This window comes from Charadrius vociferus, unplaced genomic scaffold (assembly GCF_000708025.1).
Source record: "Charadrius vociferus isolate BGI_N301 unplaced genomic scaffold, ASM70802v2 scaffold46, whole genome shotgun sequence".
Taxonomy (NCBI): domain Eukaryota; kingdom Metazoa; phylum Chordata; class Aves; order Charadriiformes; family Charadriidae; genus Charadrius; species Charadrius vociferus.
Window position 1 is genome coordinate 2,083,531 of NW_009648710.1, and position 24,709 is coordinate 2,108,239.

Consider the following 24,709-nt stretch of genomic DNA (forward strand, 5'->3'; position numbering starts at 1 on the left):
TCTAGTGATCTTCCAAGGGGAACATGGCCTGTGCACAAAACACACGTTTGCTTATAGGATGTATTAATTGCAGGGGGGGCCAAGAAAAAGAGGTCTGAGTTTACATTGTTTTACAGGGCATACCTCATTAGAAAAACTGAATGCAGTTGAGATGTACTGACCAAAAGTTGACTGTGTGTTTCCACTTTTTCCTGTGCTTTCTTTTCTCTGCTGTTAATTTGATTATAAGGTTTAGCAGAAAACTTAGTTTATAATGTAATATCCAGATTTTTATTGTGTTTACTATTTTTTGTGTCACTCTGTATGTTTCTGTGAACACTTTAAAATGAATATGTCTTGGTTGTTGAAATGCCATCATTTTTATTGCAGCTAGGGTTACCCCTTTCCTGCATGTGCCGTGTGCCTTGTAACACTATGTTTGGATCTCAACACCAAATGGTAAGTTTGTCTTCCTTAAAAGCTCTTTTGTTGTTTTTGTCTTTTTTTTTTTTTTAAAACCTCATTAAATGAATGTCAAGTATGTTAGGAAAAGCTTATTAATGTACTTTTTCAACCTTTAAGTCTTCTGTTTTATAGCTGTACAAATCATAGATTGAAATCCTCTAAAAAGCTAGCAGCTTGTATCTTGGTCCTGTCATTTGCAAGATATTTTTAATGGCATGTAGTAAGGTGCTTTTTAATCCAAGATTTCTAGAATATGTGTAGTCAGAGGTACGTTTACAAACTATGTGATGTATTTGTTTTGTATTTTTCACAAATAATTTATCTAACCTTCAGGTTATTTTACATTTGAGAAGAAGAAAGTGCAAGCGACAAAGACGTTAGTAGTGTCTTCCAGAACTTCAGAATGCTGTCCATTTTCACTGCTAACGCGCTTTTCCAGTTCAGCAGAAACAATTCTGTATTGTTTGACAAACATATTTATAAATGCATATCTTTTTCTTATTGATAACAGGATGTTGCTTTGTTGGACAGATTGATTAAAGACGATGTTGAGTCTGGAAAACTGCCTTTGTTGCTTGTGGCCAATGCTGGTAAGTGCTATGGACAAACAATAACAAAAAAGGCACACTATTTCATGAACATATATAAAATCCAAAATAAAAATATATTTTCTTAAACAGCTTAGTGGTTGTATGTCAGGAAATATCAAGAAATATCTCAATAACCACACAATAATTATCTATCTAGAGGGTTTTTTTTATTTAACTGAGTTCCAGTGTATTGCTACAGTTCTGCTTATGTCAGTTGATATATCTAGTAGAGTAGAACTTACTTAGTGATTTTCTTCTTGAAAATCAGTTTCACATTAACACTTCAGAATTTTTTGATGGATGTGCCATCAACTTTAGCTTTAAAAATTACATTTTTCTTATAGTTAATTAAACAGAGCTGCTCATGAACAAAATTTATTTTAGGTACTGTTAGGAGGTAACTGTTACTGGCTTTGGACTTGGAAAAATATCTGAGATGTTAGTCTTGGTTTAGTTTCCTTTAGTCCTTTAGTTTCCTTTAGTTTCCAAAGTCATACTTTGAACATATTAAAAATGTGTGTAGTTTTTATCTGAGGCTGCTGAGGCTGAATGCCTAGAATACCTAATTTTCTCAGTATTTTTAAGGTATATTGACAAGCAAAACAAGTATCTTTTTTTTTTTTGTCTGGAATTCCAATTGCTCGTAAGTCAGGATGAACCAAATACAAACATTGTGCAGTAGACTCTTTTTAAACATCCTCTTTCCTGCTCTTGTGTGACTATTTTGACAACAGTACCAGAGGTCCTTTTATGTAGAATCCTAGCTTACATGCTGATCCTTTGTGATTGCCTTTTATTCCTTTTCAACAAAGGGACACCAGGTGCTGGGCACACAGATAAACTTGGACGACTGAAGGAACTTTGTGAGCAGTATAACATGTGGCTCCATGTAGAAGGGTATGAAACTTGAAATTTATTTCTGTATAACTATATTCATCAAAAACTCTGACTAATGGATAGCACACAATTTTACAGCTAACCAGCGAGTAGACGGCCATAGGACCATGTTTATTTTTGCCATATTAAGCATTTTATACAGTTATAATTTTGTCACTGTATGAGATTCAGATATTTTATTTTTTTTTTTGCATATACAGGAATAATTAATTGGAGTGGTTATTTCAGCATAGGTTAGTGGTTACTTTTACTCAGATGGTAGTCTGATCTGCCCTTGCTTTGAAGAACTTGGAATAAGAATAAAAAGACGTTATAGGACAAGTCAGGGGAGACATTATACAGTGATTATTGAGAATGAGAAAGGACAATGAAATGAGTGTAGAAGAAATGACGCTTTAATGAAGGTTGCCAGGAAGACTGCTGCAAGTGCAGTGTGCAACATAACTGGGGGGAGAATTAAACCAAAAGGAAGAGAAATTCCAAGAACTTAGACAATGTTAATGAAGACTCCATTGCTCCACTACTGTATCGGTAATGAAGAACGTACAAACAAAAATTACCTCCCTTTACACATCAACAGAAAATATTTAAACTGAAGATTAAAATGCTATCTCTTAATACACATTTAATAAGTGCTAAAACCATTTTATTTTTCTAGTGTGAATTTGGCAACTTTGGCTTTGGGTTACGTCTCCTCTTCTGTACTGGTATGTTTTACTATCTCTAGAACCTTAACAATGCACTCTAGATTTTAAGGTCATGATCTAATCAAAATATATATGGCTTATATTCTGCTTATTGTAATGAAATTCAGGCTGCTACAAAGTGTGACAGCATGACTCTTACTCTGGGTTCCTGGCTGGGTCTCCCGGCTGTACCTGCAGTGACGCTCTACAGACATGAGGATCCATCTTTGGTATGTTTAACTTCTTAGTCATTGCTCTCAGAATCTTGAGACTTTCATTTTCTTTGTGTTGTAGTGTCTTGTTCTGCATAAGCATCCCCATCATGATTTGTAAAAGCTCCCCTATTTAAGCTGTGACATATTCCATAAGCTGGAAAACATGGAATAATTGGAGAGGTTAATAGTGGTCTGTTTATTGTTTATTTTCCTCTTTAGTCCTTAGCAGCTGGCCTGACATCGAGTCAGCCCGTGGAGAAGCTCCGTGCCCTGCCACTGTGGCTCTCCTTGCAGTACCTGGGCCACGATGGGATTGTGGAGAGGATAAAGCACGCCTCACAACTAGTAAGCAACAGCTGCTTGGCACGTTGTTTATGGATACTTTGCTTCTTTGAGTATGAGTTGGAGACTGTTCTTAAGAATCCTCACTATCTGATTTAACAGTTTGAGACTCCAAGCAGAAAGAAAGTTCAGATAGCAACTACAGTACAAGCAATATCCAGATGGCTATCACAGAACACCGTTTTACTTAGAAATGGTGTTATAACAGCTCTTAATACATCTTTCTGATTATTGTGATGCACTGTAGAAGAATCAACTAAAATACTGTAGTTTTTGACAAAATGCCACAGTGGTTCATATTGTGTTACAAACAAATTATTAAAGCAGAATAAAGTGTTTGGGGGAGGGATGTGCTTTTACTATTAGATTGTGTATTTTATTAAGGTTTTTTTAATGAGAAATACTTAATCTTTGTTCTTTCTAAACAGTGAAGTAACATAATAATTTCTCTTTTTTTGTCACTTTTCTGTTTTAACTGTTTTGCTTGAAAGCTCTTCAGAGAAAGACTTTCTTATTTTCCTACTCTACTTGGCATTGTATTGATATAAGTAATAGTAAATTATGAATGCCTGACAAAAAGGACTTCAAAACATTTCTTCAGATACAGTGGCAAGTGCACTGTTTTTGAAGTTGAGTCCTTACCCTAGTAAAAATTGAAGTCCAATATAATGTCTTAGTTTAAAAATGCATTGTTTATGTGCAAAACATTTTTTCCTTAAAGGTACAGCCTTTACAAAAATTACAAAGAAGGGCAAAATGGAATGGAATGTTTCTGTAACGGTTAGTGAAGATGCTATTGGCGTGAAAGACCTAAAAGAATGACGAAGTATCATTAGTCATTAAGATTTTGTAGCATCTAAGATTGATCTTAGCTTTTATAATAGTATATTAATAGTCTTAAACCACAATGTAAGAATGTCTTTTCTAATGAAAATAATTTAGAAAGCCATCAGAACCAGTTGCTATGGTAGCTTTGAGAAAATGAACTGTTCCGCTACACACTGTGCATTAGTTAGTCAATGGAGTTGTAATATCTGTGGAACTTTGTCAACAAATACACCAAGACTTTATTTTAATGAAAATTGCTTTGTAGTCAGTGTTTTACTAAAAATAGAACATTTTTTCATTACGTTCTAAATTTACAATTCAGAACTGAATGAATCTCTGACGCATTGTAGGGGTTTGTTCAGAAATAGAAATTATGGCAGTGACTATTTAATGCTTTTCAGAATAATTTTCAACTTCTAAAACTGTGTCTTTGTCTCTTCCTTTTGTTTGCCTTCTGCTGTGGCCTTTTAGAGTCAAAGGTTGCTGGAAAACTTGAAAAACCTGGATTTCATTAAAACTTCGGTACAGTCTGCATTTAATACTTTGGTTGTATAGCTTAGTCTTTGCTTGTTAAATGATAAGAATAACTTTGATTAAAAAATTATTTAAAAATACTACTTAAATCATAGCCATTGTTTTGAAGATGCTTGGTATCTTTCTAATTAAGTTCTGGTGTTCAATGAAATCATGTGGCTCGCTTGTATGAGACCTCTGGATTATATTTGTTCCATTGCTGTGTACTCGTGCAGTCAGTGGTGCTAGCAGAACAACATCCTGAAATTGTTTACGCAGTTGATTTCATTCCATTTAAAACATGGATTTGTTCAGTAATACATTTATGAAACCAATTTCCATAAACCTCTCTGATACATTCTGGCTGCATCTTACCCTGCTGTTGGGATGCTATTGTGAACCCTGTGAAAGTGTGCAAGAAAATTATCCTGGCTGAGGTTTTTGCACCAGAAATAGTTTAAGAAATTACATCTAATGTAGTCATTCCAAATTTGGGTTCTCTGAGATGTGTTCGACAGGAGTTGGTGGCTTTACTCCCCCTCCCCCCCAATTTTAACTGAACTTGATGTATAGAAAATACATTTAGCTTAGTTTTCTGGGGCAATAGATAATTTATGGTTCATTCTGATTGACAACAACCATTTTTGTAAAAATTGTTTTTCCAAGAGTGTTAGTGGCCTTGGGAGTTCAAGTTATTGTAGCACTTCCCCCTTTTACTTAAATAAATCTTTCAGTTTTAGGATTGTGAAATGTAGCCTCAGATTGCCTCCAGAAGTTGCCCAGTCCATTTCTCCTATCCCCAAAGCTGGTTCAATTCTAATCTTTTCAGTCCTGCTGGAACTTTCTTGATGTTCTCCAATGATTTTGGGGCAATTTCCAAGAGAATTTTTTAAATGTTAATATCTGAAAATACTTCAAGTTAAATAAACTATTTAATACCATATCTTTGCTAATGAACTTGCTTAGGTTTCTTGCCTTATAGTGCCCAAATGTTAATTATGCATACCTTAAACCAATACAATTCTGCTTTAACTGCGTAATGATTTACTTTCCTGTGTTTACAGATATGTTTACACTCCTAGAGTTAAGTTCTAATACTGAGATAGTGTGAACATTGTTACTGCTGTCAAAACAAAATTATCTGCTTTGCTCAGCAGCCTAAGGAATGATACACAGTGTTAAATCTAAAAAAAAAATTATGTGAAAATATATATTTATTTTTTTTAAGGTTGAAGATGAACTGAGTTCACCAGTGGTAGTTTTCAAGTTCTTCCGGGAATATTCAAACAGAGGTATGTGACTTATTTAAAAGCAAAACCAAAAAACTCTCTTTATAGATTTTTAAACTACTAATTTGTAAAATGAATTTGATGAGGTAAATGTTATGTAGTGCACTTCTCTTGTGTAACATGCTTTTAAAAAGGTTCTGAATGCTGGCGGTGAACTAGTGATAGAATCCATACATGTGATAGCTTCTTTTTTTAGATAGACTGCAGTGTTTCTGATTTTCATAACAAGTCATTTTCTGCCTTCTTGAGTGAGGAGAGATTTGCATATGATTTTGATCTTGAGAGCAAATGATGGAAGTCTCTGGTAAGCTGTGCTTGAGTGTAATGATGGGGGAAGATCTTCCTTCGCTTTGTTCAGGCTCTCTCTACCTTTTAAATGTAGTGGCTAGTTGCAAGAACCATGTTTCTCTGTTTTACTGATTAAAACTGTTGCAACAGCAAGTGTAAAAATAGCAAAACACTTTAGGAACAGCTCTGGAAATACTGTCACGGCTATACAGTAGCCATGCCACATGGCTCTGAGCAGAACATCCTTGCTTAGATGTGCTCTCCAAGAGAGGATTTTTGTCCTGTCAGTTACAACAGAGGCTGTTGTGCTGGTTGTACCTGCGCGCTCTGAGGGTGGGGACATGTCCAGCTGGGATGAGGCAAAAGACTGCTAGAAGACTGTAGTTTTGTTACAAGTGTAGATTTTAATCGTGTGTGAATTTTTTGTGTTGGGCATGGGGGAGGATTGGGTTTGGTTCTAATCTAATTAGCAGTTGCACTCACAAAGTAAACCTATTGATCCAGCTCCCGTGACTTGGTGGATTGCTTTCTACATTAATGCATTTATTTGAAAAGCTTTACTAGGGAGAAGTCAACCACCTGAATTAGAAGGACTCTTAAGTCCTTTGTATTATTTTTGTGTGGTTTAAAACAGAAAGTAATCATCAAAATTAGATTTAAAAAGTAGCTGAATGCATCACATTAAATATTGCAGCCTACTGTGAAAGAATTTTGCCTTGTGAAAACAGTGGGTTTATTTCCATAGGGGCATTTGAACCTCAAAACCGAGAGAAGTATTTTATTCATTGTTTTTAAAACTAGTATATTCAACACTCTGTTTTACTTCTAGTATTTGTCAAGTTCAACATACCTGTAAAAAAACCCCCTTGTTAGTTTGCTTGAGGTCCAGTACATTGTGTAGATGTGTTAATTTACCTAGGAAATGTAATTGTCTTTTATCTAAATTTTAGGTTGCCTTTTGTTTAATTAAGTAAATAAAAATCCACTTCTGTGATTCTTATATCTTTGGATTCAGATCAAACCTCACATGCTGCACAGGCCTCAACTATTCAGCACCCCATAATAAGCAACGAAAGACACATTTATGACACTTTCAATCAGTGGGTAAGAATGGAGGCTTTTTCTCTTTAAGGAAAAAGAAGTGGTGGTGGAATGCTTCTGGGGTGGGTTCATCAGTAATTATAAAACCTTTGGCAGACTAGCTGGATAGTATTCTTGATCTGATATCCTTTGCAAAGCTAGTGGGCATTTTGGATTTAAAAGGTGAATTTGCTCTGAAACAAAGTTGCTTTCACATTTCTGATTATTTTACATGTAATTATTACTGGAATTATTAGTGCATCTTAAGCTGTCAGTAGTGGATTTTTTTCCTTGGTCTTGTGGGAATATGTGAAAACTTTAAACCTCTTTAATCAGCTAGATACTTCATGGACAATGTCCCTGTATTCATGACTAGGCAGTCTTTCTTTCCCAGATCTTAAGATAATTAATTCTAGAAGCCTGTGCTTTGAGAGCTGAATGCATAACTATTTTGGATTAATTGCGTCGTAATCATAGCATAATTAATGGCAGTGACAATTTTGCAGAAACTTCTGACTTGTGACACTTGTAGCTTATCCTGAATTTTCGTGATTTTAAGTACACATCCAACTTTGTCATATCACCAGCAAGCTAAAGTATTTTGTTACAAGAAGTGATTTTGAGAAATACAGAAAAATGTTTAGCATGTGGTTCGCCTTAACTGTGGGAAGCATCTAGCCTGGGTTGGTGGCTGCAGGAGGTCATGCTCCCTGCGCTTCTGTAACTCTGCCTTGTCCCTTCAGCTAGGAGAGCAGTTGGCACAGCTCGTTCCTGCCAGTGGAGTTGATGTGGTAGAACTGGAAGATGAAGGCACGTGTGTGCGTTTTAGCCCACTAATGACTTCTGCAGGTAATGTTCACTTAATTCAGCCACTTGTGAAAACTGGGATTTGCTACAGAACTGTAGAACAATCTCCTGGTGTAAAAGCAGATATGTTCAAGGAACTCTTTAGTATATTCTCCTCTGGTGAGGATTGTCTCAGCTTTATCATTCTGCTGTGCCTTGCCAATGGGTGCATTAGTGGTAGCTCAGCTGTTGTGGGTGACATTGCCTCACTACCTCTGCAGAGAAAGACTTCTACTGATCATTTTTAAATTCGTTAGGCAAAGCGAGGGGAGAAGCTCTTTGTTTCTAACAGTTATAAAAGAAATATGAAGGATAAATCATCCCTACCTTTTCTCCTCTCAGCTGCTTAACACAAGATGCTTGACCCTTCTACACAGGTGTTTCAACACTGAAATGGTGCTTGTGTTCAAAGTACAGCTACTTAACTAGGATAATTATTTACTAAACCTCTATGTTTTTCTAAAATTGGGGAGTTTCGGAAAGTGTCTTAAATTTCACATTTAAGTCAGCACCATCTACATACTTTGTTTAGACTCGGCAGATGCACAGAGCAACTTGCAGGGGCTGCAAGTGATACGTGGTATCTCCTATTAGCTGGGGGGGGGCGGGGGAGTGGCTGAGGATATCAAAACACCTGATGCAAGAGGATCTTGGTGTACACGGAAAAGTAAATCTTAGAATACAATTAGTAGGTGATGTCGTGGTGGTTTGGTTAGTTGGTTTTGTTTTGTGTTAAAGCGACATGGAAGCTAACTCATGGTCTGTTGGGTTACAGGAAGGGGAATTTTTCTGATGCTAGCTACCGGTGTAATGAAAAAGGGTATTGTCCTTATTAGGTTGTAACATCAGAAAATCCTTTTTATTAGCTTATTTTTTATGAAATCTTAGCTCTCTCCATTTTGATCTATCAGTGGATAGATAACTGAAGAAAAAACACTGTTAGATAGATCCAGATATTTCAATACTCTCTGTAAATTGTATTTATGATTGACTTAGAGTGGCTTCTTTACAGATTACTTAATTCAGCCACGTGTGGGATGCCCACTCACTTTTACCGCACACTAACACATCAGCTCTTTAGTTTTAGGAACTGAAATACAAGATGTTGATCAGCTAGTAGACTGCTTAAAAATGAAGATACCAGTATTGACAAGTACACTGCAACTGAGAGAGGAATTTGAGCAAGAAGTGAGAAGAACAGTAGGCCTGTTGTATATTGAAGATCTCAGCTGGCCAGGATTAGGTGTTGTAAGGTAAACTTTTCAGTATTTTCTTCATTATATGTTTGGATAGACTGTGCATTAACAGAAAGGAATATGTGATCTCGTTAGTGGCGATTTGTGTGTGTTGTTTGCTGATTAGTATCTGGCTTTGCACCCAGTTGAAACTTTCGAGTACTTCTTGAAAAATTACCTTTTTAATGTTGCTTACTTTGAGATATTTTTTTTTTTAAAGAAAATCTGAAGAGCCATTTTAGCAAAATTAGGGCAACAGTTCTAATATCAGAGGCAGTGTGTGGACCATTAGATGGATATGTAATATGCAAGTGCATCCTACTGTATAACTTAGATTTTTATCTATAGTGGGATTCACTAATATACTGAATAAAATCCTTCAAATGTCTGTTCTGATCCTCTGATAGTGTCTGCTGGGAAGGGTTCTGCATAGTCAAACCAGTTGAAATATAATCAATACATTACCTAGAAATCTGTTGAGTTCAGTTACGCTTGCAGCAGCAATCTCCCCCCACCCCAAAGTCACTGATGACAAAGGCCAATAAACTCGTTGATCTAAGCTGTAATGTTTTGAGGTTTTTGGTTTATAAAATACAGAAAATTGTAGAGACACGCTAAATGTCTATACATTTTTGTACGTACTGATAAGTGAAATTACCATCTTCTGGCTTGGTTTGAAGGTACAACTACCACAGCGATGGGAAGAATGATGACAAACAAGAAAAAGAACTAGAAAAAATCAATACAGAACTTCTGAAAAAATTAAATGAACTGGAGTCAGATCTCACTTTTTCTTTGGGTAACTGCACTATTTAAAAAACTTCATGCTAATAGTCATTTTACCGGCTGTGTTCTAATGGTTCAATAGGGCATTGATGCATAGGTCATTACAGTGCTGCTTATAGGGTTATTGTAGAAATAATACCTGTAACTTTGTTTCCTCCTAACCCCTGTTTCAGTTGGTACATGTTCTGCAGGGTGATGAAGGTGCGCTGCTCTCAGAGCTACTTGTGAAAACTGACTCATGAGCAACTAGACCAAGAAGGGTTTCCTGGTCAGAAAGAGTAACGGCTGCAGTGCTCCTCTTTGTGAACTGAGCCTTCTCAGTTAGTGAAGAGCAGATCTCAGTCCAAACCCGCTGACCAGTCCACTGGTTTCTGTGCCTAGATTAAGAGCTTCAGATGACTTTCATGATAATTAGCAGCACTTTAGTGCCACATTATAGCTGAAATAATATTAATTTGCTTACTCAGAACTCTGATCTTTTTCTAGTCAGCTTTCAAACATTAAGTGTCCTAGAACTGTGGAACCAAGTAACATGACAGAAAGTAACAAGTCTGAAGCATATTCAACACTGATATTTATTATACAACTCCTTGGCTGTATAAAATATCAGTTTTTCTTGTTTGGATATTGTTTTCTCTTTTTGAACACCTGCAGGGCTGAGTTTTTTTAGTCTGCATAATTTATACCTGTGCAGATACTGCCCTTAATTACTGCAGTGTGTCTGTGTGCGTATTAGGATCTCCAGATTCGCAAGCACGAGTGTTGTGCCTCTTGTGAGAATGCATTTTTGTACATCAGAAAGACTTGATTCTCCCCATGCTCACAGGTCCTGAATTTGGAGGGCAGAAGAACTGCGTTTATATTGGCATGGTAACTGAGGACCTGGATGTGTCGGAGTTAGTTGAAACTATTGCAGCAACCGGCAGAGAAATTGAAGAAAATTCAAGAGTATGTATTAATAAATCACAAAGCATTGCAGCACCTTTTTTTCCCATCCATATTGGCTTCAGGACATGGTTTTGTTCTCTGTGAAAGTAAAAATTGTATTTGCCTGCAACAAACTATATTAATTACTGTGGAAGTAATAATCTGTGTCCACATAAAGAGAACTTTTGTTACAGGATTATGATAGTCTGAGGATGTCCTGATCTATGTTCCTGGTCCTGTGTCATTAGTTCTAATGAAAAACTTTGGTAGTACTGAAATAGGCTCATTTTATCACTAAAATTTAAGCTGTCGAAAAAACCCCAAAGCCCCCCAAAAAATCAAAAGGGAAGGTGGGGGCTGATTGTGAGCTGGTGTTTCTCATCACTAGATGTGGTGGGATTGCAATTGTTTATATACCAGCTTTAAGAGAAGACTATGCCCTAAAGTGTGTGAAAAAATTTAAATTGGTTGCTTAAAAATGGAAATTACAAATTATCTATTGAAGTAATAAAGCTGATGATGCAGCTCCTTTTTGTAAAAGTATTTACCTGGTTAGAGTTCTTCAAATGTTCTCTAAAGTAGAATTCTTAAATGACCTGCATCAGAAATGAATGTCTGTCCTTTCATTCCTCCAGTGCTGGGCATTTAATTTCCTCACCTAAAAAATAAATAGAACTTCAGAAATACTTTGCCTGTTTCTGCCAGTGGGAATATATTGATTTTGGCAATGAAACTTCTTCTGGCAATGTTTTCTGGAGACTTTCTGGCCACTCTTGACTCCCTATGCTGCTTTGAGGGTGAGAAGAAAGGTAGTTTGCCTGTAGAGTACCTTTGGGTTTTTTAACTGTTGAGAGATTAGGAACCAAATGTCAGAAAAAAGGGCCACTCTGATCTGGAAGTTTCTAGAGAGGAACAGAGTAGTGGAGGACTCAGAAAGGTGCAGTCCTTGGAACCAGCTACAATAAATCTGTGGTACTGAAAGGATCTTCCACCATTTGATCCAAAACTGAGAAACAACCAATCTGTGAGAATGACACTTGCATCATTTAGATAAGTGAAGTTTGGTACAAGATGGAATTTTTTAGAAAAAAAACTGTTCCAGTATAAGCAAGCCCTTAGGACACAGAGATAAGTACACTAAAAGGCAGAACCAAAATTTAGGACAAACATCTTGACTAGGGACCAGAAAACCCAAGTAGTTCTTCCTTGCACTTTAAGCACAATTCCATTGCGCTCCCTTTCGTAGTCAGTACAGTGGGGTGTTTAGCTTGCTGTGGCGGTCAGTTCCTGGCTTGCCTTTCCCCAGGGAAAAGGAGCACCTTCCTCTTTTCCTTTGTTTTTACTAACTGACAGTAACCCAAATTTTTGGCATTTTGGAGGACGTGCCTGTCACCTAGGCCTTGTGCAATATTAACACCCATATTAAGTTATGGAAATTGGCATTGGTCTTGCACAAGACAAAATTGTGACTTTGATGTTTTGGATTTGTTCATTTACTGCCCCTCTAACTCTCCCACTAAGCTGCTTGTCCTTTGCAGTATAAGTCACCGACGCTGGCATAGAATGCTGCAGGGAACAGACTGGCAGCCACACATTAAATTTGAAAACCAAAGTTGAAGCTCGACCGACACATACCCGGTTAGACTTACTGCGAGGCTGCTTGAAGTCCTGGGTACTCCTGGAAACCAAGATGTACTCCATAAACCTAATTTTTTTTTTCCAGTCAGATTCAGCATCTGATGAACACTTATGTGCTAAGCAGATCTTTGAAGAATTTGGGTCACAGGCTCATTTCTAAGTAAAAGAAAAATATATACCATTCCTGTTTAAAATGACATTTTGTCCTCCGGGTATATCTTTTAAAAAAACCCATAGTCAGCCTGTACATTCTTTAATTTACAGTCGTAATGAAATAGTGATTGTCAAATGCTGTTTTAAATTAGAAGAATATCCGACTACCATGTTAACATCCTCAAAACCTGAACAAAAAAGACAATTTCAGGTCCAACTAATGTATATAATTTCTGTTTTTATTAGCTGTTGGAAAACATGACTGCCCAACTAATGTATATAATAATATAATTTCTGGTTTTATTAGCTGTTGGAAAACATGACTGAAGTTGTTAGAAAAGGGATACAGGAAGCACAACTTCAGCTTCAGAAAGCAAATGAAGAACGACTTCTGGAAGAGGTAAGGCTATAAACATTCGTTATCTCGGTAACTTGAAATCGTTTGTCACCGCGTAGGTAGCTTGCTCACCAGCCAATGTTTGGTTGTGTACTTTGCAGGGAGTGCTACGACAAATACCTGTAGTAGGCTCTGTGCTGAACTGGTTTTCTCCATTCCAAGCCTCACCAAAGGGAAGAACATTTAACTTAACAGCAGGTAGGTCTCAGTGTATCTGCGGCCATGTTATGCTGTTGTTAGAACTGTTTCCAATTTTGTACTAAAATTGCAACACACTTTCTTGTGCGGATTTGATTGAGAGTGACATAATCCACCCGTAGGATGCAAAGGAACATGCTCCTCGCTATTTTTGTAACACCCAGTAAGACAGTCTTATAACCTCACTTGTACAGTTTAAATTTTGTTCTTGCATGTTGAGTCACGTTATAAAAAGCTGTATCAGACATTGGCATCATTTTGTTCTTGCATGTTGAGTCACTAATATAAATGATATAAATGATATAAAAAGCTGTATCAGACATTGGCATTTATTAACAGAGGAATAATTTCTGTGACTTTTGGCTACATACGCTGCAAGAGTTTGGTGTTTATGCTGTGTTTATGAATATGTAAGCTAGCAGGGTAGCTCAGCTCTTTAGAATGTTGCTTGCCCCGTGTATGTGCACATGTATCCCCTGGAGTGTGCTTGCAAAGTGGCACTCAGATGTTCCGCTCTGCTACTGGAATTTCATGTCTGAAATCCTGGTATGAGATATCATCTGGCTATTGCCACACTGATGAAATACAAGTTTGCATGGTAAACAGTGCAATGGCTGACAAGGACAGGCTAAAACTAGCTGGGGACTAGCATGAACCTGGCTTTGTGGGAAACAATAATGAATAGAATATTACAATGTAAAAGATCATTATTTTACTCATTTGTAATGCATGTCCAGTGATATGAAAAGGACCAGCTATAGCTTTTACCTCATTAAGACTGATGTACTAACATAATGCTTTCTGCAATTACAAATTTTCACTGTAAAAATTGTGGCAGAATCTTAAGAACATTCCTGAACTCAGCAAAGAGTCTGTTGGACCTAGAACAATAGCCCAGCTGTCTGTGCATCTCTGTAAACAGCGTGGAAGGCCGCCTGCTGTATTTGGGATCTTTCTGACTCTTGATGCACCGACTGGAAGGTTTTTACAGCAGAGAACAGCAAGGTTTCCTTGGGAATACTTACCCTCCTCATAGCTAGAACCCCCTTCCAAATGCACTGGGAATATGTCCAGTGCCCAGTGGAGAAGGGGGAAAGGACTACGGGGTGTAGCAGCGTTGTGAAGTGAGCGTGAGGGGAAACTATTCATCTTTGTGAGTCTCAGCACTCATGTCCCCACGTACTCAGAAATGGATTACCATCAAGTGGCAGTTTCAACTCAACCTAGCCCATGCACTTTCAGAAATCTGCATTAAAAATAAGATTGTTACATACCTTATAAATACAGATGAACAGAAAACTTGTCTAGTTTGTGCTATATTCAACCTGATACTTTTTTTTTAAACCTGCAGGCTCTCTAGAATCCACAGAATCTACATATGTATCAAAAGCCCAAGGCACAGGCACTACTCCACCACCCACTCCTTCTTCCAGCCTTGCAAAGCAAAGACTTCCTGGTAAGTTTCTATGTCTTAGTCTTATTTCTAAAACTTGCTAGAACATCCTGCCATCTGAGTTGCATGACACAGGAAGAGCCACATGATTTTCCATCTTTCATAATATCTGGAACTAGAGCTCATCTTCTAGTGCCTTAAGTCTACCTTAAAAACCTTAATTTAAACATGGCATGGAACACCAGCCCCATCTGTTTTCTCCCCAAGAATTCTTCCTGGGACTACAGAAAGCTGTTATCCCATTACCTGACAACTGCCTGCGAAGTCTGGAATCTCCCTCTGGAATATTATGCAATTATTGAATTTTTAAAATGAGCAGCTAAACAAGCCAACAGTTTTATTTGAAATAAAAGCACAAATAATGTTTAATCATGTATTTGAGCAACTGCATTTCTGTTGCTTCCTAGTATTTTGTGGACAAAGTCATTCTAAGGTGAAGATCTATTAAATCTATGGCATGTTCTGTATCGTTGTATTAGTAATTAATGTTGATTTGACTGGCAGGAAAACCATAGTTTTAACTCCCCTTTTGAGGTGGTTGGCTTCCAGCCTACGATTTTCAGTGCAAGTTTTTACCCTAGAATGACTTCACTGTGCATATAGGCAGTTCGTTTTTCAGCTGCATTTGAACCATCTCTGTGTACACAGGATAAAATAACAGGTGCTACTGCCTTGCATACCTATCTGTAACTGCAAGAAAGTATGTCTATGTTTAGGGCACAAGTTAGCACCCTAATAAAATCTATTTCTTTGCAGTTGTAAAATTCAGATACTTTCTTTGAAACGTAAGTTGTGCATGCCACATTTTGTATTCGGTGCCTTCATTGGTACTGTATTCATCAAACGCTTCACAGGTCAGAAAATTTTTAAAAGGTCTTTAAGAAGTTCTGATGCATTCAGTGAGACCAGTTCAGTCAGCCACTGTGATGACCTGGAGAAGATGGATCAGAGACCCCTGACTCAGTCCCCCGGCCAAGAGCAAGGACCTTTGGAGACAGAAAAAACAGAGGAGCAGAAGGAGGTGGCACAGCCAACAAAGACAGACGCGGAGGACATTCAAAGTGACAGATCACCACATGACTGCACGAAGGTAGAGGAACAAGAAAGTCAAAGATAAAATCCAGGCTGTGGATTTCAGACTTCACAGAGGAAGCCTGTGCCCTGGGAGGCAGGGTATTTATTAATGATGCATTTAAAATGTGAACAGTGCCACACACTAGTACAGTAATAACTACTGTAACTTATTAACTGGGATTTTGCACAAATATAAATTCCCCCCCATGGGACAGAGATTTGTCTTATCGTACACTTGTTACAGTTGCTTTAATCCTCTACATGTCAGTGTCGCCAAAGTACTAGTCAAATTTATTAAGTGCTCATAAACATTTGTAAAAAAAAATTGGCAGTTTTCCTTCCTGTAGGAATGTAAGCATGCTAGCTAGTTGCTAACTAACCAATCAGCCATACACAAGATTAAGAATACAGATGCACCTAATAATTGTTAAATGATCTTCTTTTACGTTAATACACCTTAAAAAAAAATAATCAACTGCCAATTGTTCACCTTTTTACTATTTAAAATTCAGTTCTGCCTCTCCTGCAAAACACCTACTGAAGTCACACTAGCTCTGTTTTGCTTCTTTTTTTACCTTATAAAGAACATTGCCGAACAGTTGTAGTGCAGTGAGCGTTAGGGACAGATGCCTGCGTAGACAGGAGTCACCACGTAGTACTTTGCCATCAACCATTTCCCCTGCTGTTGTGTGACTTGACCCATCCAGCTGAGGCCCTTGGTACTGTAGGGACTATGGTAATGAGCGCTAAGCCTTCTAGAACGAAACAGTGCCTCTGCACGCCTACACGGCTTCTTGCTTCTGCCACTGGAAAGAATCACCAATGCACCATAATTTTCCTTTGCACGGCATTTATAAACCAAATACTATTGAACACATTTATGTAGTGTAACTGGAGTTCTTTCTGTTGTGTATTTTTCAAGATAGTTGTAGTAAAGCTTGAAAACCCAATACATTTGTGATGGTTTCAACAAATTTTTTTGAGTAACAGTAACTTACCTATGGTAGGAAATGTACAGACTCAAAGAAATTATACAGGTTATTTACACTACAGCACAACTTCATAATGTCTAGGACGATCTAATGCACAAACAAGCTTTGGATGAATCAGAAGCTAAGGTGTAGAAGTCTTTTCCCCCCAGGAATTATCTTAATCAGTTTGCTGCAAATTTTCAGAGCCTCTTGTGGAAAGGAGCTCTTTGGAAAAGCCTCCTCTCCCCAAGATCTGATTTTGAGGAAAACCATTCCATCCCTACAGAACTGGATACAGGTACCGGAGTTTGCTTCATTTGGGTTTTGTTAAGGGTTTTTTTTCTCCCCCCGAAAAGGTACACATATCAAAGCTGTAGTTGTAGCAGGACTTACTTTGATAATATGCAAAATTTGGGTTTTTTGAATTGTACTGTCACTTGATTAGACTTTCAGCTTCTAGATCCTGTGGGGTGGGATGCCATGGACAAGGTTAATTTTCCTGTTGGGGTAATTTATGTAAATCAGAGTGCAATTTTTCTAAAGTGCAAAAAACAATTAAGTTGACTAGTCTTCCTCATTGGTTTCTTTGGTGCAATGAAGTATGTTAATAAGAGTAATTTGTTTGGGATAAAGTTATCACCACAAGGATTAATTTTTAATGTTTTTATATTTGGAAGTGTTAAACCAGTAGTTTTGTTGGAATGAGCTTCATTCTTTAGATACTATCTGAATGGTTCAATAAAGATTCTTCAAATTACTACTCTTGAATTATGTAAGCTATTGTTGAAGTGTTTCAGTAAGCTTTAAGTGCGTGCAACTCTCTTGCACTTTGTGTGAAAAATCATTTTATAAAGTACACAGCAATGTAATGACTTACCTCAGTCTCTCAGCACTGCTACCCCTCTATCTGTGCCGAGCAAATTACAGCATTGGAGCAACAGAACATAACCAAAGCCAAATTCTTACTTCAAAGTAGCAGTGATTCCTACACAAGTAATGCAGAAAAAAGCAAGTTGCTTCTGTCAAAATATTTTATTTTGAAAAGCACAGGAACAAGGGTATTTGTGAGCAGCAATATGCTTTTTGCAATTGCTCTTCTTGCAAGACTATACTTCCCTAAAGCAGTGCTGGTGGTTGGTTCCAAGTTAGATCTTGTCAGAACAAACCTGTTCCCACAACCCTTCTTCATTTTTTTTGTAGATGCGAGGCTTCCTGTCAGGGAACAGGGAGCGAGATGGAAATGGATGTTCTTTTAAAAATGTTAATGTAGATCTAATGTGGGAAACAAAGTGGGGTGGCTCAGCCAGGGGCGATGTGGAAAGATTCTGAAAAACAAGACAGTAGCAAGAGCTGCTTGACATTCAGAATACAAAGTTCTCAATTATCCTGCTTTTTAATATTCTTATTTCCCACCCTCCCCAGCAATACACTGGGAAAAGTTTTGGCAGACCATACCCCTCTCTCTACTCAGGTAGACCAGAAAAAAAAAAAAGTCAGTTTTGGGTACCTGTAAAATCTGTTTATCATCCTGTTCCAACCAGAAGTCCACATGTGGAAAAGGCCTCCAGAAATATGGCCCAATATGTAGTTGTTCCATCTTTGCATCGTAAATGTTAGTCAGCTGTAACAACACAGGGAGCCTTAAGAGTCGGACAATGCTTACGCAGATGAGAGAGACAGCAAATTCACTTAATCTGAAGCTTTTGTCTTAGACATGCTGCGTGCCAGCTTAGTCCCACTTCATTCCTATTGCATAAAGATTAACCAATTATTCTGACAAACAAGACATTAAACTAACAACAAACCCAGAACTGGAAGATACTGCTGGGATTATGCCCATGACCTGAATCTCTTTACGTAAGTTATCCTGCTGGGAGCTGCAGGGCTAGTCGTAACAGCACATGAAAGAGCCGTGCTTCCAAGAGAAGGCATACCCTGGCAGAAGTGGTCTGATCTCCACTGCTATCCCTTTGCCTCTGCTCTGCCATCTTTCTCATCTGTTTTGTTACTGACAGAACACTACCAAAGTATTTTTTTCCTCAAACTTTTGACGTTTCATTGCCCCTGACTAGCCTTCCCTTCCAGCAAAAATACCCCTTTTCCCCCCCTGTTCTTTTTACTCACTGTTGCTCCTGTTAAAACATGGGCTGAACGCAAATCCTCATCCGGCCCTTTTTCTGGGAAGGTTGCAGGGAAAATTTCGGCTGTTTTAACATTCACAGCTGGTAGGAAACAGAGTTTAACACAGAAACAATTAATTCTTACAAGCACTTGTTTAAAATGACCACATCCCCAGCACTACTACATTGCAGGAACCTTAGAACCCATCAAACACTGTTCTTGCATTTCTCAGTACCACAGCCACCTGAGCCTGTGATAGCACATTTCTGCTTATTGTGCTTTGGCAGCATTTCAATATTCCAGAAGAACATTTTCAGAGATACTTAAAACTAACTAGAAACAGCACAGCACGAACAATGAAAAGAAGGTTGAATTCTAACCCCAAAGGTTAGTACAGCAGCTTGATATTGCTGTTATGTTTAGTTATGTTATGTTACAACATCCTAAGTACAGTTAAATGAAAAAACTCTGCTTGCATTTGTACACAGCTGCTTCCACATGTGCATCTACTGAATGGTGGCAGCAGAAGAAAGCTTCTATTTCTGCCTACACCTCCAACAGCAGCACTTAACTTTTAGAGCAGGCTTTACCTAGTCATTAGAAGCAACCCATTTACTACTGGAAGCTGAAAAGCAAACCAGTTCTGAAAAAATAACTGAATTCTAATTTAACTCACCTATTCCATAAATGATTGGAAAGTGAGTATCATTTTCTTCTCTGTCATTTAGTTCTGTAAGAAAAAAAGTGAAAATTGTAGGGCTTTGGATTTTTTTCAGAGCAGCATTCATTTCATTGTGTGTTAATCAGAGGAGAACAGATCTGATGTTGTATAAAGACAGAAAAATCCAAGGAAGCCTAAAAGGAATATGGAAAAGGAGGTACAGGCCGATAACAACATGCTTGGGGCCCGGAGTAGAACTCTTTATCTCCTCACAGTACAGCCAGCTCCAGCCAACTGTCACTCAACTTTCTGCACAGGCAATTTACAGGAGAAAAAACAACACACTGCAAAACTACCATGATGCCAAGTTTCAGTCACCAACAGTGCTGAAATGCAAAGACGGTGGAAATAGGACCTGAATGTGACGCAAAGAAAAGGAAATTACTTCTTCCTTTATGTGACATCACACACTATGAACTAACTGAATGAGTTTATGAATTCATTCACAGCTGCAGGGAGGCAGCTCTAACAACCCGGCAGTCAAAGGTCTGTAAGTGCCATTCGCAGTTGCCTCTTAAGAAATCCACAGAGCACAGCCGCTCTCCACGGGACACAGGAGGCAAAATAACCTGATCATGGCTGGTTCTACTGTCAGTTGCATTTCAGCAGCATTTGGTAAGGAGAGGATCCCCCCTGCATTGTCTATTTGACATCACCACACACGCTATCAACAATAAAGCTAAAAATTATAAATTGTTATGGAGGACTCATGCTGTTCTTTCTTACAGGACAGATAAAAAAGCCATGTGTGAAAAGACCCCTGCACTTTGATTTCAATGCCTAAAAATCAAAAAACAAGGAAGCGTTCTCTTACCTGTTACACAGAAAGTCACTAAATGAACATCATCTGGTTGGAGATCGAATGCTCCTACAGCAACAACGATAGCAGCAATGTATAAGACTGACTGGTGGCAAAGCAGGTGCTGTATATAGACGAGGGGGCATTATCAGTGCTGCGCACTGCAGAATGGATGGGCAGAGATACCTAACGCACTGTTCCTAGATAAGGCAACAGAGCAAAGAGCGTTTTGCAGATTTGCTTCAAACTTCTACAAAATTAAAGCCACAGCTACTAAACATAACAGTAATTTACAGAGAGTAGCCATTTGTAACAGAAAAAACATGCTAAAACAGTGTTGTGCCACTTACTCCCTTTACTGACACTGGTTTAGCTCTGGCATCACATCAGCTGTGCTTTACTTCGCTATACATTTAACAGCTTATATTTAAATGTATTTTCCTAAGGTGTTACATATATAGTCAGCAAACCCAATCTTTCATTAGCTGTAAGTTAATTCTGCTTTTCACCATCCCACACACTAGAAAAAAATAATCTTTTTTTTTTTTTTTTCAAAGCTCTCATAGCAATACAGTGTTGATTGAAATTGTAATGATGCACGAAAATCACAAGGTCGGAAAAAAATAAACTAACCAATACTTTATTCTGTACAGAACTCTCATAAAACATATAACCCAGCTAACAGGAATCCCTAGCTGCAATGGCCACAAGGGTGGCCTTTGCCAGTTCCCTTTTCCTTTTTGTTTATCCCCTGGGCCATCTCCCTCCAATCCTGACATCTGTCCCATCCCTGCCCCTGCTCCAGTGGAGCCGAGGCCTCTCCACACTCCAAAAGCGCTTAGCACAAGCCAGAGCACTTACAGGTAAGCAGGTACTTTATGTTTCCAATTTGTTTGTAAAGCACCGCAATCACTTCTCTGGACTATAGATTTTATAAACAGACATAACAACTTTCATCAGACAATTCCAAACAATAATTAAGTTTCACCTCATTGCATTAAGGTATGAAATGAATAATAACTAATGAAGTCGCCCACATGTATAGATTTAGACAGTGACAACACTTGCCCAAGATCACAAAGCATATCAGCAGCAGAGCCAGAACTCAAGCCCAGCTGAGCTGCACCCCAGTTCTACACGCTAGACTTTAACCCAGGAAGCAATTACAAGTTTAGACCCTCCATCCCACACGCTGGCCACATGCGAGCCTCAGGTGGCCAACCCCTCTCTACACCCTGTGCTCAGGTAGAGAAAACACCCTTCAAAACAAATCCAGATTTCTTTCGGTGAAGTGACGGGCCTCAGATTACAAACAAACTTTCCCCAAATCCAGTCAGAACTATTTTTTTTTGGACATGAGAGTGGAAAAAACGTGAACTTACTAAGAAGCTGATTAGTAAGTTTTTGTGATAACTGCCTATCATCATTGAAACCTCCAACTAGGTGCACTTCCAGCCTAACAGAGATGGAATAACAGGAAACAGCAGTTAAAAAAACATCCCAAGGTGAGAGATTTACAAAATAATCCCCAGCCCAAAATGCAAAGCAACCATTAGAAAAACCTCACTGGTTACAGTCACATGCGCCAAGTTGGTTTGCATTACATAGCAAGTTATGGTAATTCCATTCTGAACACTTCAGGGATCATCCAGGAAATAGCACAAATGAGAAACTTTAAGAGGCATTACAGGCATGCAATTCCATCCAGCCCAGTGGTACCTCCAATGGTCAGCACCTCTGGTTTGGACTGAACTTAGTAACCACCTTTCAGTTCCCAACACAGGGCTAATTAAACATGAAGATTTTTGCTCCCGTGACCTCCTCGCAACTATTCTGGATCATACAACAGGGTTCTTCTCTCAGAAGTGTCTACGTAAAGACAAGTCCTGACAAATCGTGAGTTTTTAGAGACCATATCCTCTAAGTTCATTGAGGTTTTGTTCTTACCAAACTACAGGAGCAAAAAAAAACCCATACACAGAAAGAACCTTGTTTGCTAAATTCAATTTCAGAGCTTTTTTTCCCTGTTGGCCCACCCCCCTCCCTATTTTTTTTTTAATGTGGGACTTAGATGGATTCTCAGATCCCAAAAGAATTTACAAGACCACCAGTCTGGAAGGAAAAATAGAATATAAAACCAAAACTGTTGTTTGGAAAATTCTGCACATTTGAAACAGAAGTTAACTGGGGAAAAAGTAAGCACAAACCCTCAAAACGGCATTTTACAGAGACACTATTCAGAACAGAACCATACTTTAAAGCACTGCTAAAAATACCCTCAAAATTGTCATCAAGGAAATCACGTGCACTTTGCACGTCGTTCCCGATCAAGACATATTTCCTACACCACTACCCTGTCTGAACTCCTCAAGATCACATAAAAATTCCCCACTCTACAAACTGCAGTAACGTTTGTGAAAAACAGTACAAGAACTAAGAGCAGAGCTGACCTGCCATATCCTCTGGTGTCAGAGAAAGATTTTACTGAACTCATGATGACCGACACCTCAGCTTCTGTGTCCGATCCGTCGCAGTGTGTCAAGCAGGTAGCTCCACTGCCTGAAGAAGACATCAGAAGACAGTTAACGACATTGTTGGAGGCTGTTACACTACCATAACTGAAATCTGTAACAGTTTACACTACTATAGTAGTGCAAGAGCTACATCCACCACCACCTCACTCTCAGCACAGCAGCCTCCAGCAGAAGATACAGGGTGATCGAAGAGGCACTAACCTCTTTGTGTGCACGAGAACTCACATGAAGGGTACGAGTGCCCTCTTAAGCAGGGCCAGGCAACGCCTCTAATGTGACATAAATCCAGGCACGGAGCGAGGATCTTTCCACAAATTCTACCTCTGTTATCAGCAAGTCCTGCAGGCCCATACTGCTGAACACAGCCAAGGTCTGCAGCTGCCACCACCCACGGGCCACGGGAGCAGACAAAGTCCAGGATCTGCTCATTGAGCAACCAGAACACGGAACCTCTGACACTAAACACGCCAAGTCTTTGAAGAAGTGATTTAGTTAATACATTGTGTGACTTTGAGATTCAAATTTATATAAACATAATTGCAGTTTATTTTATTAATGCAGCATAAATCAATACTAATTCACTGCCTCAGGGCTACAGGTTTTGTTCTGAACATCTTTTAAAGATACCTGTGTGCCGGAGCACAACTATGTGGCAGGTAGTTGCATCATCTGATCCAAGAATGGAAACAGAACCTATTTTGAAGGAGAGAAACATTGTAAGAACTCTGCTCTCACAATCACTGCTGCAGTAGAAGAAAAAGCTTTTATGTTCCTGCATACCATCTCTAGGGGTAGTCACCGCAAACTCTCTCTGCTGGACATATAGAAGACCTTTGGGTTCCACAATTTGAGCAGGCTGACTTCTCAGAAGTTTTGCCTTTTCCTAAAGATAAATGATAATAGAGACTACAGTGGCTAAATTCTCAGGTGTATCCATCACTTGACAGAAACATCACCTCTGAAAAGCAAAGGGATCCAGGTCAGAGAGAAACATACATATTTTGTATCATGGAGTATTCTGAATTTTGAGAATTTTTCGCCTTCCTGCCACTGATCCAGTTAATTGTTAAATCCCACCATTCCATAGACACACAAACCCCTTTTCCCTGCTTTATTGACAACAAAATAGAGGTACAACAAAAACCCACAGGACTTGGCAAAGATTACACTAGACACTACCAGAGCTGATCTTAGAAGTTTAATCGTGACAGGAAACTTTTTGAAATCTAAAAGTTTCCGTCTTCTACTACCACAGTCCAGAGTATTTAGTTAGCAATTATCAAAATATAGCTATTTATTAGTGTGCTTAGTTCAGGGAAAACCCGGATTCCCGGGCAGTAACTACGGCAGTGCTCTGCCACAGACCCGCTGGGCAGGCAGCGCGTTTCCACCCCGGGGCTCAAAAAACACCTCACAGTTTTATCAAATTTGCACTGGCTTTCTGCAAAAACTCAGGTTTTGCATATTCTGCTGCAGAAGCATTTTCTGATGAGAAACACCGTCCCGACCAGCTCTGCTCAGCAGTTCCTGGCTCACAGTCCACCGTTAGGATTACAACATTTATATGCTGAAAGTGAGGTTAATACCTTCCTAAAAGTTACTGCCTGGACTTTCACCACCATTTTTTGTAATTTTGCACAGACAGGGCCAGCCCGGCCCGCCCGAGGCACCCACTCACCCGCCC

At 38.6% G+C, this 24,709-nt stretch overlaps 2 protein-coding genes across 2 annotated transcripts in view; one reads left to right on the top strand and one right to left on the bottom strand.

Annotated features, from left to right (window-relative positions):
- PDXDC1 (pyridoxal-dependent decarboxylase domain containing 1) overlaps window positions 1-16,189 on the top strand; it is a 23,725-nt gene extending 7,536 nt beyond the window's left edge. The window contains exons 6-22 of the mRNA XM_009886577.1: window positions 370-438; window positions 956-1,034; window positions 1,847-1,931; window positions 2,590-2,638; window positions 2,746-2,847; window positions 3,052-3,177; window positions 4,474-4,524; window positions 5,744-5,807; window positions 7,108-7,196; window positions 7,916-8,021; window positions 9,100-9,271; window positions 9,934-10,052; window positions 10,866-10,987; window positions 13,065-13,157; window positions 13,256-13,352; window positions 14,704-14,808; window positions 15,660-16,189. Of these exons, the coding sequence (XP_009884879.1) occupies window positions 370-438; window positions 956-1,034; window positions 1,847-1,931; window positions 2,590-2,638; window positions 2,746-2,847; window positions 3,052-3,177; window positions 4,474-4,524; window positions 5,744-5,807; window positions 7,108-7,196; window positions 7,916-8,021; window positions 9,100-9,271; window positions 9,934-10,052; window positions 10,866-10,987; window positions 13,065-13,157; window positions 13,256-13,352; window positions 14,704-14,808; window positions 15,660-15,922 (1,791 nt within the window). The 3' untranslated portion in view covers window positions 15,923-16,189. The remainder of the gene's footprint in view (window positions 1-369; window positions 439-955; window positions 1,035-1,846; window positions 1,932-2,589; window positions 2,639-2,745; window positions 2,848-3,051; window positions 3,178-4,473; window positions 4,525-5,743; window positions 5,808-7,107; window positions 7,197-7,915; window positions 8,022-9,099; window positions 9,272-9,933; window positions 10,053-10,865; window positions 10,988-13,064; window positions 13,158-13,255; window positions 13,353-14,703; window positions 14,809-15,659) is intronic.
- Window positions 16,190-17,866: 1,677 nt separating this feature from the next.
- NTAN1 (N-terminal asparagine amidase) lies at window positions 17,867-23,904 on the bottom strand. The gene is made up of 9 exons (XM_009886578.1): window positions 23,806-23,904; window positions 23,653-23,718; window positions 22,942-23,050; window positions 21,874-21,947; window positions 20,507-20,560; window positions 19,648-19,701; window positions 18,975-19,072; window positions 18,358-18,471; window positions 17,867-18,175 (listed from the first exon to the last, which is right to left on the bottom strand). The coding sequence occupies exons 3-9, from the start codon at window positions 22,983-22,985 to the stop codon at window positions 17,996-17,998; spliced, it is 618 nt and encodes a 205-aa protein (XP_009884880.1). The 5' UTR covers window positions 22,986-23,050; window positions 23,653-23,718; window positions 23,806-23,904; the 3' UTR covers window positions 17,867-17,995.
- Between the last annotated feature and the right edge of the window lie 805 nt (window positions 23,905-24,709).